We start from the raw sequence: 20,870 nt of genomic DNA, 5'->3' as shown, positions 1-20,870 counted from the left end.
TTACAAACGCAAGTGGGTTGTGCCGCTTGAAGCGCCTAACGAAATTTGTCAATGTACTAGTGCAGTAACCTTGTATTTTACAAGTTAACTTGTCAGATAATTCAGGCCGGACATCGCGTAACTGGAGAGAAATTGCGACAGAATTAATTCATGGTATCGTGTGAAATACACGTGTCTCGCGCACGTGCGTGCTGTAGAAATATATTATTCCAAAGATTATTGGGATACTAAAAAAAAAGAAATGTCTAAACAATTTAATCGATCTCAAATCTGGTTGCATGTCTACCTATAAGTCTCGTGAGATGACATTTTAATATAAAAATTGTTTCACTATCTTATATGGTTTTATATTGAATTTAATTTTTATTTCATTCGGTAATATGTATATATATTTTATTATTTTTTTATACAAAATCTTAAAAGCAGGTTTCTAAATTTATATGTTATTAATTTATGATACCATTTATCTTTAGCAATTTACATTTTAAAATGATTTGTATTTATCAATATTTTTTATATATGTTAATAATCTGAAACGTTTTACAGGTTATGCAATTTCGAAAAAGTATAAGTGATGATTATATATTAAAGTAGCTGATTTGAGTATTTCTAGTTGAAAGTTAACGTAGAGAAGAATTCAACTTCAAGTCGCGACCAAAAACATAGCAACCTTCGAGTGATATATATACGTTTGAAACTGCGTAAACATGGCGCCATGAATCGTGCAAATACAAAGTTTATAAATCATAGTGAATTTACAATTTTTTCTCGATAATAAGAGATGTCTCGTCAACATTAAATCTGCCCAACGTCATGTACGTCGCGGTTCTCGATAATAAAAGATGTCTCGTCAACATTAAATCTGAAATTTACGCACTGCAACGAAAGTAAATGTAGATTCTTTGTAGTTCTTAATTTTTACTCAATTAAACAAATAGCTGCATTAATAAGAATATCTTATGAAAGACGGAAATTTCCACGAAATGTGATCAATTATTATAAGATGCAAAATTCGTTATAATCATTAAATGTTATTATTATATTATTATATTACATGCGCGAAGGTACAGATGCAGATTTAAGAAATAATGTATGTGTTCGATATAACAAATTCACGCATGAATAACTACAAGCTATTTAGACAAGACTCGAATATAGAATAGTTCTTTTGCTCAACAATGATTTTTAATATGATAGCTGATTGATATCAGGTATTCTTGTGAAATTTTATTTGCATGCATCAAACGACAGAAATCGAAGATTTCAAGAAATTTATATATACATGGTACATTCTGCGATGCATTTATGATGTTCTTATCGTAGATGTAAATTTTTCATTTGTCTCGGCAGGTTTGCGAGCAAGTAAATACTGTCACAGAAAAACGTCTCTTGCAAATCATGATATAAATGCCGGTTGTCGCGATATTGCAAAATCACGACAGAATAAGTATCATTTAACTGATTTCGCATATAAGGGATTTTTATGCCTTTTTCACTTCTTCGGAGATCCTTTAATACTTAAAAAAATGTATCCTTTCTCTCGTGTCATATTTGGAGATCTAATTAAGACAGCCACACAATAGACATTTGATTAGTCATTTATGCATACAGATCATACCGTCGTGATAAGAAAATTGATATCAAATATCATTTCTTACTATCGCTGCTCTTTTTCAAGATGAGATAGCCAGTTATTTATTTAAGATTATTTTGAATAACAAGTGTGATTGTCAATTCTTTTTCCTTTTATTCCTTTTTTTTTTGTAAATTCATATGATAACGGTATTTTATTTGCAATTAGAAACGAAAGAATATATCATTGAGGAGACGAGAAAGACGGTATTAATATTCAAATTACATATTATTAATTAATATTCAATGCAATATTTTATTTAATATTTTGCATTCTCGCGCAATGATCTCGATCATTTTCCGGAAAATGCTGGGAACAGCTGATACAATCGTGAATTTAATGATCGTGAACTTAACGCGGCTCTTGGCGGAGACTCATCTCCATTACACCGTAGAATAAAAATTAAGCTCGAGCAATTACTCGTCAGCTATTAGCGACATAGCTGTTTGATGTGTACCATTAGCAATAGACGGAAGACTTTAGACCGCGAGTGCCATTGTGTGCGCGCGCGCGCGCGCGCGCATGTATACATCACGTCGGCTCTATTAAATCATAATGGGTCCACAATGTGAGCCTCTGCTCCCGGAGGTTGACTAGAAACGAGCTTAGGCAACGCCGTAACCGAAAGCCGAGACCTCGCCGCGGTCTCCGTACGTCGCGAATAGTCCCGAGTACGGATGTCCCGTTTCTTCAAACGGACGTCGGGCGTCCGTTCCAAGGTGGAAACGGCGCTCTTGGAAAATTGTGCTTTCGCGTCAACGTCGTGTTTCCTGCCTCCCCGGGAGCCAGGCGTTGCAAGAACAGCACAATAAAAAGTGTTGATCGAAAGCCGCGGCAGCGGAAAAGAAAAAAATGACGATGCAACACGAGTTCGATAACTAATGTATATCATCGCGTTGTCGAAGAGAAAGGCTTCCCCCGCGAGTACACTTAATTTAGCGACAATTAATCCATCAGCTTCCAACCGCAGAGTGCTAAATGTATGTAAATATCGTGACTTGATAGTGTAATCCTCTGAACGCAAAGTTTGCTCCAGATCCGAAGAAATTAAACTGTCTCGTCACGGTAGCGGTCATTTACGTCACAGTAGATTATAAAAGTAGCGCTTTCATCCCAACGGCTTTGCTCTGATATTCATGCATCCGTTTCGCAATAGCCAGGGGCGCCGAGCGCTTACCCCATTAATTACTCTTTTTCCGCGTCAACCAATATCATCCCTACTCCTGTCATTCGTGCAGGTGCGGGTCATTAGATAGAGTCAAGCGGGCGATGTTCGCGGATGGAGTTCCTAGTCGTAGAAGGAGGAACGACAGAATCGTGATCAAGCGGGAAAAGAAGAGCCAGCCAGAGAAAGAGAGAGAGAGACCGAGAACAAAGGGGGTGGGGGAATAGGTTGATTGCGAGAGATAGAATTTACCCGCTTGATAACGACACGGTGGATTCATATAGATGAGGCGACCATAGCGGTATGTGTAAGAAGATCTTTTACCATCGTGGATCTCTTTCTCTCTCTTTCTTACACGATCGGTTTCTCGAGGGCGCAAAGTGGGGATCCTCCAACGAGCATAGAATATGGCATGTTCTCTGTTGCGCTTAGGTATCTCAGTTGCGGAAAAATATCGCTCGTTTTCGGACGCGAATCTATATTTCGCGAGGAATCACATCGACTCGCGGCCGCGAAGCGATCGGTAATCGGTGGTCCATAATTTTTTTTTTTTTTAAGGACCTTCGCCGCCTACTACCTAATACTTGGACTTGATCGGTGCCTGTCTCAATTAGTAGGTGAATTTTTCACACAAATCATGTAGCATCGTATGATTTTAAAATTATAGCATTATGCACTCATAAAATTTTAATATGTATATTAAAATATATTATACAGATATATAGCAGATACATATATAATTGTAATCATTGGGGAAAATTAATGGTTCAAGTTAAAAATACAATATTGTGTTTATAAAGTTCCTTTATACTTATAATAAAGTTAATCATATACAAATATAATTCCAAATATAATTAATCATAGAAATATAATAAGGTAATATTGTTCCAATATTAACAATCAGATAATACCGTGTAATCAATTTAAAATTGTTTGTGCAAACGTATATAATGTATTGTCTTTAGTCCGATTCAAGGTTTAACTTCTTCCATCGCCATCGTCGTTGATTGAGCATCCTCAGGATAAATTAACGAGCCGCACGCGCCACAGCTGCAGTCAACTCCCGGATCTCACGGCGTAGGTGTTGCCCGGATGCCTCCGAAACATGGAGAACACGTGATCGTGATAGAGTGAACAGGGATTAGTGCGAGAGAAAAAGATTAGATTTCATGCGCGAGGAAGCAACCCGAAACGAATTTGTGCGGCACGCGAGAAGCGATGCCAAGGGTCGCGAGGACGACAAAGTCATATCGAAATTACCGTGCAACTTGTGATTGAGGTCAACTGAGTACCGAGACTCGGAGCCGCTGGGTGCTGCTAGGTGCTTTGCCAGTTGCGGGCGGTCACGACGACGACGACGACTAGGTCGAAGATGAAGAACAACTCGAGTAACTCGAATCACGAGAAGAACGGGCCGGAGAACCTGAAGCTGTTACGGGTACCGACAACGCCGTCCACTGCGCCGTCGTCGCCCACGACGCCGACCAGGGGCCTCGAGGACGTCTTCAGGGAGCTGCCCATTACCGATGATACCTCGTGCGGTTTTTGGTGTTTCAAGGGCCCGATCCTGCAGAAATTCGCCAACAAGAAAGCGTATGTATTTCTCTACGGTGTCCTCGGCTGCATATTCTCCGCCAGTTATGCCTACTTCAATGGCACCATCACCACTATCGAAAAGAGATTTAAAATACCTTCCAAAACGACAGGTACGTATTATATGCTCCTTAAGATATAAATATGATACGATTGATAAATATGATTTGATTTTGATGGATAAATTGATATTGTAGATATTTATAGATATTATAGATATTATGTTTATAGATATTTATAAATATTTATAGATATTATAGATATTATGTGTATAGATATTTTTGCAAAATTGATAAATTATTCGATAAGCATTATTCCTAAATATTGTATATTACAATAATAAATTTGATAATATTGGAAAAATTGATTAATTTATAAATATTTTACGAGCATGAAAAATTGCAATAGGACGCTCTAGAAAGAATAGCATTGCCTAAATTTTTTATTATTCGTTAACAATAAATTCACTACGAATAAAAGTATACATGTATAGCATATTACATTTATTTTTTATTTACATTTTCCGATTAAAGCATGATGTTTCTTTACTGAGATCAAATTTAAAATTCTCCAAAAGTAGTATAGAATAGATTTGATCGTACATGTGGTATCACGCGGATGCTGTTGAACGAATCGCTATGCAATTTTTCATTAAATTGCGAGACCGAAAGGGTCTAAAATTTAATATATATATGATCATCTGCTAAACACACGCGCTTCTTCTCATCATACAGGTCTCATCACAGTGGGTAACGACATCTCGCAGCTTTTCGTATCCGTCGTTCTGTCGTATTACGCAGGAAGGGGTCACAGGCCTCGATGGATCGCTTTCGGTATTTTCACCGTAAGTTTTACCACACTCCTCGATGTTTGCGATTAATCTGTGATGTACCGCGTAACATTTGCGCGCGTCATGCATTCCGATCGCATGTCGGCAAGAAATAAAAGTCAGCTGTCGGCACACGCCCCGAGGAACGGAGCCGGTATAGACGTCATAACTCACCGATTGGTCGGTTCTTAATTAAATTAGGAAGTTAGTTAGAATCGTAGCTACGCTCATTCATGCCTCTTGCCATCGTACTCTCGTCGTCGTATGCTTAGCTAAGCGCTCCATTCTTCGGATAGCAAAAAAGGCCCTTGCGCGCGCGGATCTTTATACGTCGAGCTGACGTATCGCGCTCTGCGATATTTAAAGTATGATAAATGATAAAAAAATGAGGGGGATAATTTTCCAGATTAATAAATACGTTTATGTGTAATGTAAATTGAAATAATTTTATCAAGAGTTTAGCGACTCAGAATCATTCCTTTAAATAACTAAGTGCTAAAATCATTATTATTTCGTTAGGTTGTACTTTTCTGTTGTCTAACGATGCTGCCGCACTTTCTCTACGGACCTGGCGAGGACGCCCTGATGCTGACCAAAGAATACAGGACGAAACAAAGTTCAGAAAACTCGAGCGCGTATTCCGGCAAACACCGGAAATTTCTCTGTCTGGGAAAGGAGAATCGCGAAATGGAATGCGAAGTCGAAGACGGGAACTTTGCGCCGCAGGTGCTCCTCTTCATAGCCCAGCTGGTGTCCGGAGTGGGTGGCAGCCTTTATTACACTCTCGGAGTGTCCTACATGGACGATAACATACAGAAATCGAAGACGCCGGCGCTGATCAGTTTCTCGTACTTCCTGAGAATGCTGGGGCCCGCCATCGGTTATGGGCTGGCCTCGTTCTCTCTAAAGTTCTACATCAGTCCGACTTTAACTCCCACTATCTCGATGCAAGATCCGAGGTTATTAGAGAATTGATTGATATAATTTAATCATAAATCACTTGTTTTATATCAAAACACTCTCGTTTATTTAAAAAGGGTTACTTTTTTCACGTAATTAACATATTCAAGGTGGCTAGGCGCCTGGTGGCTGGGATGGATCATTTTGGCGATCTTGCTCTTCCTTTTCGCGAGCATAATCGCTCTCTTTCCGAAGACCCTGCCGCGAGCGGCCGCTCGAAAGGTCCTCGCTCTGCAACGCAACAAATCGGGCAGTAGCATTAAGCACGAAGGCGAGCAAGAGTCGGAGATACGACCGTCAATCTCGGATATGATGAGCACATTTAAACGACTGTTGACGAACACGACGTTGATGTGCAACAATCTGGCGACAGTCTTCTACTTTATGGGCTACATGCCCTACTGGATTTTTATGCCCAAGTACATCGAGACCCAGTACAAACAGTCGGCGTCCGTCTCGTCCTTGATCACCGGTACAGTCGGCCTGGTGTTCAGTGCCTTCGGAATTCTGTTATCTGGCCTAATTATTTCCAAGTACAAGCCGAAGGCTCGATATCTGGCGGCGTGGAATGTCATGATCGGCGTTATATCGATATTGGGGATGATCTCGTATGCCTTCCTCGGTTGCTCGGCGAACGACAACCAGATTGCCATTCAACCGAACGGCGTCCTGAAAACGCAGCTACCCTGCAATGAACAATGCCATTGCGACTACGTCACCTATAATCCCGTGTGCTCCGAATATGGACAAACGTTTATATCCGCGTGTCATGCCGGCTGCCGCGAGGTCAAGGTTCGATATCATTTTATGGTAAATGTATAGAAAACCTCGTCTTTAGAGAATTCGCTAGTAATTTAAAGATTGAGAAATCACACAAAAATTGCAAAAAGCTTCTATTTTTTTTTCATAACCCCAGTTTCTTTCCTAAAGCGAGATTATCCTATGCAATCCTATTGTGATTTCTCAATCTTTAAATTACTAGCGAATTCTCTAAAGACGAAGTTTCCTATACCTATGATATGAATTGATTTTTTGGATATTAAATTTGCATGCATCTTCCTTAGCTTTACAGTAACGGCAGCAAGGTTTATAAGGACTGCAGCTGCGTGAAACCGAAGTTGACACGCTCGCTAACGCATCCGTTTGCCAATGCCACCTTCCAATTGCCCATGTCCCTTTCCACTGAGCTTCCATTGGATACGACTAAACCTACCGTGGAAACTCTGGGAACGGCAATTCCGGGTTCGTGTCCGGTCGACTGCATGCAAAAGTTCTACATCTTTTTGGCGGTGGTGTGTCTTTTGAAATTCAGCGGCGCAACCGGAAGAGCGTCGAATTTTCTAGTTTCCGTAAGATGCGTCGACGAGAAGGACAAGACGGTTGCCATGGGCTTCGGGTTGACAATAATGAGCCTCTTCGCCTTCATTCCATCGCCGATTTTGTTTGGATTTATATTAGGTTAGTGATAAAAACTTCATATACACATTCGCGATAATAACTGACATCGACGGAGACAGATTCTATAGCATGTTATCGAATAACAAACACGAAGATAAAACCGTTTATTCTTTTTTAGTAGCGCACTATGAGATCTTTATCAATTAAGGATACGTTCCAAAACGTACTCTCCGAGAAAAATTTTACTCGATAGCCGTTCCGAAACTCTTTTAAGCGTTTCCGATTGGTTCGAATCGGCCATCGAGTAAAATTTTCCTCGGTTACATGCGTTTTGAAACGTAATCTAAAATTACTGAAATATTGTCCATGTTTCTTGTTTTCTGTTTACAAGTCGATTAATATTTTATCTTTTACAGACAAGACCTGTCTCGTATGGGGTAAAACGTGTTCAGGGACGGGCAATTGCTGGCTGTATAATGGCGAGGCGTTGAGGTACTTGTTAAACTTCACCGCAGCCAGTGAGTATCTCATCATCATAGAACGATCAAGAAATACAATGATTTTATTCGTAACAATCTCCCCTTTTCCAGGTTTTGTGACGATCGGCACGTTATTCGACATAGGTGTCTGGTATTTCGTCAAAGGCGTGAAGATCTTTGACGAGGAGATCGAATTGGAAGATATAGCCGAAGAGCCGGGTGAGACACTTTGAGAAACGGTTATTGATAATCAAGTTCGCCCCTTTCGGGGTGTGCGTTCACGCGAAGGAAAGCTTCGATCGGAGATCTCCCAGAGAATCGGAGAATGCGAAGCAAGCGAGAACCGACAAATAAAGACTCTACAAGTACCTTAAGCACCTCCTTAGATATTTAAAGCTCATAGATCTAGATAGAACCGATCATTCATGGTGTTCGCTAGAGAGAAGCGATCACTGATCTTTTTAACAAATTCAATATCGCGGTTGATTTTATCGTAAACGTAAACGGGTGAATCCACAATTTGTAAGATATGAATTTTTAAGATTTTCTAGATTTTCGGATTCGTATGTATTTTTAATGGCAAATGAATGACGATTTTGGATGCCAATCGATACATTTGATATATACAGCTTGCGCTGACAATGATAAAAATAACGATTCGATATTAGTTCAATATGAATCATTGATAAAGAAATAATTGTACATATAACGGTTATATTCTGAACTAGTAAATTAGTAAAAAACAATTGTAATTTATCTGTACTCACCATAAAAAGATACGTATCTATCCGCTTCAGGTCACGTGTGTATGTGCGTACATGTATGTGATACCTCCGTGTGAAATATAAATTTCTCGGAGCATAATTTCATAAGGAATCTATGTGTAAAATGTTACAATAAAACAACAGAAAGTTATTATTAACTGGTAAACGAAATAATTCATACAATTTAGAAATACGATAAATTTTAATAAACATTTGAAGAAACAATTTTATTCTAATAGATATAATTATATAAATCTATATAATTTTTTTTACAAAAAATGTATAGAAATATGCCATGAAACGAAGCAAAAATTTTATCACCTGACTATTTTTATTCTTTATTAAATATTTAGACTTACAAATGAAAATGAAAGTTTATCAATTGCAAAATGTCAATTCTACATACATATGATAATTACAATGGCTTACAATTAATATTCAATAATTAAAGAAAGAACACATTTGTTTATGCTATATTTTACCTATTTAAGTATTAAGTAGAATCAAGTGTTTTCTATATTTTAAATATGATAAATGCCAAAGACAATATTATATATGTCTTTGTTGTTCCCCGAATCGTTAGAATGTTCTCATTTTGCTCACATATATATAAACTTATATCTATATATCGCATAGTAATATATTAATCTTCTGTTATCTATTCTTCTATTAATAGATTATTCATGTTTGTTCACAAATATTCGCAGAATTGCACGTCAGTGTCATGTGTGTCACGCATTATCCTGGCGTAAGTCACGCGTAATTTCACAGGTCGGTCTGAAATATTGGTTTGCTTCCCTTGGTGGAACTTTTCGGGCTGGGAGTCGCGCGTCTCTCCATACGCTGGTCGGAATTCTTGTCCAGCACATCCGGCAAACTGCTGAAGACCGAAGAAGATTGTCCTCGAGAGGAAGACGACCTGCTGGGAACCATAGCTACTAACGGTATGCCCATCTTGTTCTCCGGTCGACTCCTCGCGTCCTCCGACTTCACCGATAACCGATCTTCATTCAGAGTTTCCTGACTCACGTTCTGCTCATATCGGTCGATCAACGACTTGACGTCCTTCGAGTGCATCGTGTCGCCCGAGTTGCCCTTTCCTTCCGGAAATGGATCCGCTATCGGTATGCCAACTTCGTTGAAGTCGCCCTGTTTGGACACGTTGCTCTCTTGACCCTTCTTCGAGAACTCGAAGCTACCTGTTTTCGAGGAGCCGTCCTGATAACTGCTCGACTTTCTGAATTTGGAATTCCTGGCCCGTAACGGATCCTCGTAATGATCGGGATTCGGGAACCAGCGTCTTATGGACGAATTTTTGGACGAATGTTGATCGTTCTCGTCGTAATCCTTGCTCGAAATGCGTCTCCTCGATCTCGGTCCGATGCTGCTGAGATCGCTCTCGACGTCGGAATCGAGTACCAGCGGAGCGTAAGCGACCCGCGGACTCGATGGTTTCTTACTTTCGTCGCTCGAACTGTCCAGCTCGTCCTCGGAATCGAGATTACGAATCGTCGAATTGCGAGTCGTTGAAGGATTCGAGCCCGTTGATCGGCGATCGCCTGGGCCCAAGGGACCATACTTTAGAGGTACGTTCCTTTGTATTTTCTCTTCCTTCTTCGGCGAATTATCTTCCGGCACGTTTGTTTCTGGTGGTATCCTTGATTCGGGCTCGATAACCACATCCACTTGTCTTGTTGCATTATCTGCGAATATTATTTTAATTTTAAAAGATAAATAGTACCTTTAAAATTATTTTATTTCTATAAAAAACATCTTACTATTATTTCTTGTTTCTTGTATTGTTTCCTGTTGTTCAGTTGTTGGTGATTGCTCGATTAATTCTTGCAGCACCGTATTTTCTTGGTTCTCTTTCTTTTCAACTTCCTCGTAGAGCTGTAAATTTTTACAAAGGAACCAAAGGATAATCTTAGACAAAAAACAGAGAGACAAGAATAGGATCGTCAAGTAGCACAAATAGTCGCCGAGTTTCTCGCCATATAAATGACAGATTGCTCTTTGATTGCCCCAATATTGGCAGGCCTCACGTGAAACGAATTCATAGAGAATCTTTCCGGGAACATAAACGAAAATCGCGATCCACGTCATCGAAAAACCTATGCTGATGGCTTTGTCTTGCTTGTAGACGGATCTCATATTGATCAATAAATCTCCTACCAAAGTGGAAGCGACTAGCGCATACGCCAACAAAGTTCCAAACTGAAAGAAAGAAATGAAAGGAAAAGCTTTGAATCGCGATTGATTCGGATATTTTTATTGCTTGCAACAAAAAACTTCAGCAAAATATATAATATATTAAATATTAATTTTCAATAAATACAAGTGCAATTACTTCGAAAAGCATCCAACCAGCCTGGCATTTAATCGACTCGCACGGACCTTCTTTCGCTTGATCATTACCCCATCCTGTCATTTCTTCCACACATTTACAACCACTGTAAATCTTGACGTCGTCGACATAAATAATTGTGGTGCAGCCAGCATAACAAGGACTATAATACGTAAATTTTCCCAAGCTGTCGCAAATCGGTCGAAAATCGGAATCTTTTGAGCAACGACAATTCTTGTTGCAATATTTCAACAATCCATTGCTACGAAAATATAAGTCAATAAAATTAAGCGTCTGTAATCTATTTATATCAATTAATATATTGAAATGTCACAGAATGAGATATAACACGTTGCTTTTTTTAGCGTTATATCGCTGATATTTAATTGTAAATGTTAATTTTAAGCTACACTTACGATCCTTTGTCCAAACCGACGATGGATGGTCTGTCGCAAGTGACGAAGATCAGCGAGACGATAATCGCTATTGTTAAAAGTATGATGACAAGACTGTAACTAATAATAAACTTTGGCCGTGGCTTCGCTTTGGCTAACACTAAACCACTGATGATTATGATCAAGCCAATAAGAACAGGTTTCATAATACCTAAAATCAAACGTGAAATGTTATATTTGTCTTATCTGATTTGCAGCACATACATAAGAGGAATTATCCTAAAGTTCCTACATCTTAAATATTTAAATATTTCTTGTAAAACAGACTTTAATTTTTTATTTCTATCAAAAATTTGTATCAAAAATTAATTATTAATTATTGTTTTATTTTCAAGAGAGTTTTGTAACGATATTCAAGCTGATATCATTATAATTCATTGCGTTAAAAGATTCCAGATTGTTTTATCATTTTTATCATACATATTAAGAAATACATCGATTAATCTTACTCATGACTAATCTAGATCGTAGAGGATCGTTAAATCCAAGAAGCATTCCTGTCGGCCTTGGCATATGAAATCTGGATTCCAAGAAAATATCTTCGTGCATTATAAAATTGATTACCGCTATCGCACAGAATATCATCGCCAAGATGTTGCACATTAGAATTTTATTAGTAACTAATCTGCAGAATGACGGCCAAAATTCAGGACTACCCACTTTCTGAGTGCTCGTTCGGTGAGGTGCTCGATTACTTGCTCGACAACCTAAAATAGAGTAAATAATAATTATAAAATAAGCTGGAAAATAATTTTTATAAGAAGATATAATAAATACGTAATTGTAATATTATATATATGCATATGTGACATATACGTTATATGTACGTATGTACATATATAAGTATACGTATAACAAACTTATATTATAAAGTCTTAATTTTTGTATCATATAATTTTTTATATAATGCCAATTAATTACCACTGAGGGTAATCTTCGAGGAAACCATGAGAGCATCAAACCAGGAATCACCAATAATGTAGATAAAATCGGAAATCCAAGCCACCATGCTCCGATTTGATCCTGATATGATTTTATCATCTCAAAATTTTCCGCATCTACCCTAAATAAAAATTGATAAGTCAAAATATAAATATATATTTTTTCTGTACATTATAGTTTATAATTAATGCACACATATTTTTAATTTTGAAGAATTTTATGGCATATACATTACAATAATAATTATGTATTTATTTAAAAATATGTTATTTACTTAAACATACAACATGATGAAAGTACTCACCGAAGACATCCCCAGCCCAAAAAGTATCCGAAAACTATTCCGAAGATTTTTACAGCGATAATTATACCTTTAAAAGCAGTCACGTGCTTCATTTTTGTATTATCGTCCAAATAGGAAATTCCCAAGGCATAATATGATATATTTGCTGCACCAGTTATAATCGACACCGTAATCAGGATGACTATAACAAGATAGCAAGGTTCATCTTCTTCTATGATGACCCGGGATAATCCGGAAGTACATAATTCTGGGCTATCATCTATAAAAAATTTCAAGATATACTTTCGAGGCGAAGAAAATTATTTTTTATTTGTTTATAAATCAAATGTTAAGTAATTTAAATACGAGATAATTTAGATATAAGAAATATTAAAAGAAAAGTAGGAAAATTAATTAATAATATTCTGTTTTAAAGTTTTATAATCTAGGCACGCTAACCGGCATATAATGACATGTGAGTGACATTTTGCGTTTCTTCAATCACACGAACGCGATGTGTGAAATGAGGTATCATCAAAATAAAGTACGAGGCGCTCTGTAAAAGGGTTAAACCTCCTATCCATGAAGCTCTGTGTATTCTATCTCCCCAATACGCTACTAGTAATCCAAGGATGAAAGGCGTTAATTCTGCTATAACAAGAATCCAATCTGAAAAAGATAAGAATTATTTGAAAAATTAGAAATGTTAGATTTTTGCAGTATCAAAAATTTATTCAAGTAACGAATACCAAGCAAATTTAGAAATATTTCCATACTCGGAACAATCCTAGAAAAATTGCTAACGCAAAATTTATAGCTTCTGAAAAAATAACTTGACATAAATAAAAATAGAGAATACATAACAATTAAATAGTTTATTAAACTCGATGGTTCGCATAAAAATATATTATAAAATTTAATATTTTATGCTTTTGTTTAAATGAATAATATCTTTACAATTTTGCGATTTTATGATAAAGATTGAAAGAAGTAGCACTTGCAATGTTTCTTCAGAAATTAGTTTAAATAAATATGGTTTTGAATTAAATATTCCTTTGTAATACGGACCCATTAAATAAGGATCGATTTGAAATCTTCTAGCTATCGTCGATCCTGTCACACGGAAGTAAACGTACAATGTGGTTTGCACTATGCCAATCCAGCAAATCAATCCCACGAAGAGTTTTCGCGTCGCAAATTTTGCCAACTTTGGACATTGCATCTGACCACAACCGCAATCGATTGACTGGCTAGGTATTGGATTGGCTGGTCCTGACAAACTACCCTCCACTTCCGATCCACTTCTTATCACTTCCGAAATACGGACCATTTTTTTCCAAAGTGACGCACCTATTAATTAACGTAAGCCATATTAAAGTCTTGTATCATCCACGTGGATCATTCAGTTAAGTATTTTAAAAATAATATGATTTTTCATAAAGATAATGTTCTCTTATCCTTATTAAATGCTATATGTTTTATTACTCTTATTAAATTTTACATTGTGATTTTTGCAATCATTTATTATATAAAGTCGTAAAAAAAAAATCTATGAATAACATGTGTCTGATATCGACTTATGTGTCATCATGAGTCACATAATTGCAATCGTCAAGTTGGAGTCATCAAGCTTCAATATATCGAACTTTTAAGAAAAATAAAATAATAACAAATCTACGTATTTGATGATTATTTAAAGAATGAATAAGAGATGTGAAGTATCGCATAAGTCGCACTATAGAGATATACTTGCTTTTATTCAGATTTACTCCGCCCTGGTGTACTTTCCGGCGATGAGAATCCAATTCATCGATCTCGTGTTAATGTTTCACTCACGAGGCACATTCACATGATGACAACGTTTCGCGTAAAATTCCATTCTTCGGGAAAGGCTTGTTTTCCGCCTTTTCGCCTCTCTCCTTGCGGAGTTAGAAATGTTAGCGGTACAACGTACAGGCGCGGCACTACTCGACAACGAATATGAGCGTTATCTTCTTAACAGATATGCCGCCGAGATATCTTCCGATAAAATTACAGTATGCAATACACACGTACACCGGGATGTCGGGATAATATTACTGACACCAATATATCACGGTGTGTGATTTGACGCTATTCCCATAGAATATCAAAGGATAATCACAAGCTTTTATTCTTTATCACGTTGATATCCAGATTCCAAACGAGTGAACTTATCTTGTTCAATGATCAATTTAACAACGATTCTTTTAATCTGAAGATGTGATTTCTCAAAAAATGCGTATGCTATTATTATTGACACAACTTAATGTTCAATAACGTATTTTAGATTAAATCTTCTTCTCTTCAATTTATATAAGAATTCCGTATATTTATTTTTCCTCGAAGAGAGAAGAATATACAATTCTGTGATGCTTTTTATCAAACGCGCACGCAATCTTTTTATACTAGATATTCCTAATTTTAGTCGAATATAATTAAGTTTGATAAGATGTTTGAGAATTAATCAAAGTAAAAAGATTCTGCGTACGTAACTCTAAATTTTAGAATAAAATACAAGACAAATAATAATATACACAAGCCAAGGGAAGAATGATATGAAACCCCATCTTGAAACTCGATCGAATCATTTCCGCCAAACTGGGGCTCTCGAATGCTTCTAGCAATGACGAATTTCGTATTCGCATGTGAGCGCCGATCGAATCTTGCGAGAGGTCCAATTACGGGTACTCCGGCGAGGCCTAGCCGGCTTTTCTAACGCCAAGGAAGGAGTTAGCAGCCTTAAGCACACTTAAGTCGGCGCCATAAGAAAATGACGAATGCCAATTAGCATATGAAAAGCTCTCCCTCCCCGTAACCGTCGAGCTAGCTGCGCTAGTTCCTCGGCACGCTTGGCAGGGCGATCACGTTTTTGAATATTAAGGGCGGGATTACGCCGAGGGCTTAACGCGCGAAATTTAGTCCGGCGAGGCCAAGAAACGAGAAAAAATCACCCTTAAGACCCTCCGTATCGGACACCCGCTGGAAGTGGAGCCGGTCCTAGAGATGAGACGGAGAGGTGAAAGAGGGAAAAAAGAAATGGCATGCGCGCGAATCTTTCAGCTTTCTGTCGGGAGACGTGGGAGATATCATCCCCTAAATGTCGACAATCTTTGGGATTATGACTTAGTGACGATCATTAATACGTTCATTCGTCAACGACGATAGTTAGAGCGCGATTTTGAGGCAAGCTTGCGATTATTTAGTATTCTAAGAGAGTAGAAACGCTCATCGGAGATTTGATTGATTCAAACCAACTGATATATATTTTTGAAACATTCAAATAAAATAAAAAAATATTTGAAACATTCAAATAAAATACAATTAAAGATTTAAATAAAAAAATAAAAAATCTTTAAGATTCTTTAATTGTTTTATAAATTATTGCGTTTTAAACTTTTAAATTTATAAATTTTTTAAATACATGTTTTTATTTACATGTATATTTATATGTATTTAGTATTAGATTAGTATATATTATAAGCATTAAAAATCCATGCCTCAATCCAATTAATGTAGAATGATGTCACAATAATTTGTCGATAAAACAATGAAAATCTAATAATTGATTAATGAGAACAAAAAGGAAAATCTAATGTGAAAATATAAAATCTAATGATATATATCTTATACATTATATATATATATATATATATATATATATATATATATATGCATGTGTCTGTATGTATATCTGTAAATATCTAGACATGAAACATATATATGTATATCTCGCGCACATAGGAAGATGCAACCTTTCCATTAGCAGAGTAAGTGACCAGTGCTCGCATTTTCTTTGATGTCAGTTAATTTACTAATAACATCGTTTCACGACCACCGCGTGCTCGCCCTCTAAATATTTGTACCGCCAACATATCGACTTGGCTTCATGTAATTAAGCTCCATTATTATTTGAGCGCGACCGGCTGGGAAAAAGTCCTTTTGCAACGTCATCCTATACTAGTCGCGCGAAACTTTATTTCCTCCTGTTTCGCTAAGAGAGAATGATTCGGTATTACTTACTTATCGAATCAGAGACAAAGTGAGACTCCCTTCGCGATTTCCTTCTAACCTCCAGTCATTCAACTCACCGTAGTAAGGATAATACCCTTACGTTCTCCTCGAGAAATCCTTTCGTTTTCTTGAACAAGCATAATCCCGCACGATTAGCGAGGGGATAGAAAACGTATCCTTACATGGGAGAAGATGAAAATCTCGATCGACCTTTGCTGGTGCAGAATGGCATGGAAAGATGACGAGACAAGAGGTAAAAAGAGAGAGCGAGAGAGAGAGGAAGGGAGGGGGAGGAGGAGAGAAAGGTTCGGCGATCTTAGCAGAGGATTACGTAGAATTAAGTCCAGGACAGGGGCGTGCCCCCGTAACACTTAATTTTTCCCTCGATTTTTTAATCTCCCGGTAAATATCGTCCGCCCCCTCTACCCCCTTTCCCCTCCTTTCTCTCGCTCTGCCCCCGTTGTCGTAGCTACCCCTATTCGCCTTTCGCGTTCTCTTACCGTCGTCAAAGGAGAACCCATTTAAAAACCTCATCAATGCTTAAGCTCCCGCGCTACCATAGGAACTAATCCCTCCTATTTTAACGCAGGACGAAGAAGAAGAAAGAGAAAAAGAGAGATGGACGGAAAGAAGAAAAGAGAGAGAGAGGGCGAAGTGCGCGCTTTTAAAAGTAAGACTCCGCCTTTATTAGTAGATACAACAGTTTTATTTCCACCGAAAAAGGTAAAGGGAGAAGGAAGAGGAAGATTTCGCTTCGTATTTTTTCCTTGTCTTTCGATACCTCGATCTCCGTTTACTCTGCCCCTCTCTCTTTCTCCTTGTCTACCCTCCGTCTGTCTTGATTCTGGTTTGTTCTATTAACGCGGAACGTACACGCGAAGCTCCCAACCCTTCAGACACGCTTAATTGGCTACCTCCATCCGATAGCTAGTAACGTGCCGTTTTTTTGAAAACATCATTCAAATCATCGTTCGATTTTTCATCAATGCACTCTGTGATTTTATTGTTCCAGTCAAAATTTCTTTCAAATTTATTCTCCGCTTTTTTATTAAATTAAAATCAAATGTTGACATCGATCGATAAATTTCATTGAGTTTAGATGTTAAAACAATCCAATTATTTATCTGTTATAATAGCAATAAAATATTTTTTATTTGTGTCGCTTAAAAATTAAATTTGCCAAAATTATATTGATGCTAATTAAGCTTTAAACAATCAAACGGATCAACATGGAAGCGCGAGTGTCTCCATATTATAAATTTTCTTTGTCCGCAGGTAAAGCTATTATTTACGAGCGAATCATGATTCGTTGATGTTGATCGTGCGTTGACGAAGCGCGGCTCAACGACGCGACTGTAATACGCTTTAAACTGTTAATAGAGCGCGTTGAAGGGTGTTTGCTCGCGGTTGGATCTCGAGTGTTGGGCTAACATTCATGATGAAATTAATCTGGACCGGACGGACGAACGGGGTGACATCGATTAAAAAGCCCGGTGGCTTTCGCATGAACAGTCCATCGTATAGGGTTTGTATCCTCTACTTTGACCTTCGCGACCCGTTCACCTATGCTCTTCTCGAGATTGGATAAGTGATTAATGTCGATATAATATTTTATCTGAAGTTATTCAAATGGAAGATTTGAAATCGAAAGAATTCTTTATTAAAAGTTTCATAAATTGATATGTTCTCCTATTATTATTTCCCCATTTTTTTATATATTATTTTATATTTCTGCCATTTTTCATATATTATTTTGTTTTAATTTATTTTAATTTTTAAAGTAGTTTAATATTTTTTTAAATTAATGTGCGTTAGATATTATTATCTGTTGTCTTATTAACAGTTAAATGAAAATGTTGCATCGAAACTTATTATTTTGCAATTTTTAGGAAATGATTTAACATCTTATATGATGTACCATTCGAATCGTAACAATCACATTTTGCAATTGCATGCCCGATTATTTTCCAATAGGATTATTACTAATTACGGCTACTGTTCCAAGAGAATGCTACTAAGTAACGGCCGCACGAAACGCGGCAATAACCTCCGACCTTAATAGACGATAATGGTTTTGCGCGAATTATTCATTAGCTAATAACCGCAATAACAATAGCGCGATCTTTACGTTTCTTCGTCATTGTTTTAGTCTCTCGTTCGTGGAAAATGAGGAGAACGGCTGAGGTTTCCGCTGTGAAAGCGCCGTCGAGATAACAGACTTGGTCGGAAGAAGAGTGTGGGTGGCATGGGGTGAGAAGATGGGGTGGGATGGCAAGAGGGGATGGACGCTTAACATTACAATGGCCACTCGAAGTTGCCGCGACCCCAACTCTACCCATCGATGCAAAGCGCCGTCGCGATTCGGGATTAGAAGTCTTTTATGAATCGCAGATCTTGATGAATCGTTCCTTTCGCCTTCCGTCGCGATCGTCTTTAGGACTTCTAAGATTTCTACGCGCGAGTTCACTTTGAGACATTTATTAATAAAAGTCGCGTTTCTTTTAGATAAAATCCTCGACAAAGAATATTATTTGCATTGATCATCTTTTCGTTGATTGCAAAGTTACTCCGAAATCATTTTCCATATTTTTATCTATCGGAAAATTTTTTATGTAAAAATATATTATACACATGTTGTTTACAAGAGAGAGAGTCGCAAAAGAATTAATTATATCTTTTTTTATTTATTGTGAAAACAATTTTGATATACGATATTTTATATATAGTAATGTTTTTTTTAATAATATCGTGATTAATTAATCCTTTCTTTATATAAAGAATAATTATAAATCTTGCGTTTGTAAAAATACCCATTCGAAATATTCGACGTATGATATGATGGTGAATTTACAAGAGTAAAAAAATATTTTCTCTTCTCTTTCATGTGTTTTAAAAATATTTTAAATAAATAGATAAATACAAGAGGACTTTTTTTCGGAGGATCTTACGTACTCTAAAATCTTCTCTTCGTTCTAAAAATAACCGCCCTTTGGCAAAATATCCACCGCGAATCGGAACCGCGATGATGGGTAGGTAGAAAGGGATTGCACAGGTAGGAGTAGGCAGTGGGAGTTTTCTTCTCTCTGCGGGTTTTTCAAATAGAAATAAGAGTTTTAAGAATCAACATACGCGTCGCGACGGTGTACGCAGATCAAAAGACGCGCCGTCGATAATTGGAAATCTTTTCGCCCACCTCCACCTCTCCTTCCCCCCCTCCCCCGAAGATTCCTTCGGTCTTCCATCCGCCCCTCCTGCGCCTTCGTTTGAGGATTATGCACATTTCACGGTGGCCGCGACGGGGAAACATGGATGGCATATTTATTTTGTCTCCTTGAAGCTCAACGCGATTCTCGAAGACGAGCGGAAGGGATGAACGGGGACGACGCGACCGTTAGCAATGAGATTGAGGGTGGTTTCCACCCGTGCGGTCTCACGCAGCGAGGGGGTGGCGGTGCCGGATGTCTTTGCCTTACGCTACAATTTTATTTATTTATCTTGAAAGGCGAAACTCGCGGAACGATACAGAAGTCAGTCAGTGGAAGAAGAAAACTTTTTTTCCCAGCTTTAATTGACATCTCTGAAAATTGTTGGAACGGGTTTATTTATGGAGTCTGTTTATTTTTAGAAATTTGGACGAGGTATAATTCATCCCTCGTCAATTTATCAATTTATACAATTTTATAATTGGATTGTATAAACATGTACGAATATTATCATTTAACGCTTTTCAAGAAATCAGACGCGCAATTTTAATCTAATAAAATATTTTTATATTGTTTCCAGGGATGGTACTCTGGAGATTAAGTTCCAAAACTAGGAAAAGGACTACTGAATCTCATTAATAATATACGGCTCTTCTCGGTGTTCGCGTAAAGTTTGCTTCATACAACTTAGCATATTACTGCCCCGAACCGTTCGTGTAAAGTTCGTATAAAACTTCGTATTATATGTGTGTGTGTTTCAAAAGTCCTTTCATTATACTACCTATGT

The 20,870-nt window shown here is 37.5% G+C and overlaps 2 protein-coding genes across 4 annotated transcripts; one reads left to right on the top strand and one right to left on the bottom strand.

The window, feature by feature from the left end:
* The first annotated feature begins 2,882 nt into the window (after positions 1 to 2,882).
* Positions 2,883 to 8,964, top strand: LOC105250591 (solute carrier organic anion transporter family member 2A1). 3 transcript variants are annotated; one of them, XM_011256769.3, is made up of 9 exons: positions 2,883 to 3,230; positions 3,357 to 3,411; positions 3,764 to 4,504; positions 5,126 to 5,235; positions 5,740 to 6,179; positions 6,291 to 6,972; positions 7,245 to 7,638; positions 7,995 to 8,096; positions 8,169 to 8,964. In XM_011256769.3, the coding sequence occupies exons 3-9, from the start codon at positions 4,171 to 4,173 to the stop codon at positions 8,288 to 8,290; spliced, it is 2,184 nt and encodes a 727-aa protein (XP_011255071.1). In that variant the 5' UTR covers positions 2,883 to 3,230; positions 3,357 to 3,411; positions 3,764 to 4,170; the 3' UTR covers positions 8,291 to 8,964. The 3 variants fall into 3 exon arrangements, with proteins under 3 accessions (XP_011255071.1, XP_025264071.1, XP_025264070.1); XM_025408286.1 differs by having other exon boundaries at positions 3,357 to 3,415; XM_025408285.1 differs by lacking the exon at positions 2,883 to 3,230 and having other exon boundaries at positions 3,240 to 3,411.
* A 229-nt stretch (positions 8,965 to 9,193) lies between these two features.
* Positions 9,194 to 14,807, bottom strand: LOC105250592 (solute carrier organic anion transporter family member 2A1). Its single transcript, XM_025408303.1, has 10 exons — positions 14,602 to 14,807; positions 13,917 to 14,198; positions 13,308 to 13,517; positions 12,870 to 13,128; positions 12,527 to 12,686; positions 12,073 to 12,340; positions 11,585 to 11,774; positions 11,172 to 11,430; positions 10,600 to 11,038; positions 9,194 to 10,524 (listed from the first exon to the last, which is right to left on the bottom strand). The coding sequence occupies exons 2-10, from the start codon at positions 14,176 to 14,178 to the stop codon at positions 9,587 to 9,589; spliced, it is 2,985 nt and encodes a 994-aa protein (XP_025264088.1). The 5' UTR covers positions 14,179 to 14,198; positions 14,602 to 14,807; the 3' UTR covers positions 9,194 to 9,586.
* Between the last annotated feature and the right edge of the window lie 6,063 nt (positions 14,808 to 20,870).

This window comes from Camponotus floridanus, unplaced genomic scaffold (assembly GCF_003227725.1).
Source record: "Camponotus floridanus strain SB8 unplaced genomic scaffold, Cflo_v7.5 scaffold20, whole genome shotgun sequence".
Taxonomy (NCBI): Eukaryota; Metazoa; Arthropoda; class Insecta; order Hymenoptera; family Formicidae; genus Camponotus; species Camponotus floridanus.
Note: the sequence above shows the minus strand (reverse complement) of the source record. Positions and strands in the feature narration are given on the sequence as shown.

What these genes read in the sequence shown, in the direction of transcription:
- LOC105250591 (XM_011256769.3), top strand. Translation starts at nt 4,171, where the DNA reads ATGAAGAACAACTCGAGTAACTCGAATCACGAGAAGAACGGGCCGGAG. An exon ending in TTTGTTTGGATTTATATTAG is followed by an intron (nt 7,639 to 7,994) that starts GTTAGTGATAAA and finishes TATCTTTTACAG; the next exon opens with ACAAGACCTGTCTCGTATGG. An exon ending in GTTAAACTTCACCGCAGCCA is followed by an intron (nt 8,097 to 8,168) that starts GTGAGTATCTCA and finishes CCCCTTTTCCAG; the next exon opens with GTTTTGTGACGATCGGCACG.
- LOC105250592 (XM_025408303.1), bottom strand. Translation starts at nt 14,178, where the DNA reads ATGGTCCGTATTTCGGAAGTGATAAGAAGTGGATCGGAAGTGGAGGGT. An exon ending in ACGATCTAGATTAGTCATGA is followed by an intron (nt 11,775 to 12,072) that starts GTAAGATTAATC and finishes GTTTGATTTTAG; the next exon opens with GTATTATGAAACCTGTTCTT. An exon ending in ACAAGAAACAAGAAATAATA is followed by an intron (nt 10,525 to 10,599) that starts GTAAGATGTTTT and finishes TAATATTCGCAG; the next exon opens with ATAATGCAACAAGACAAGTG.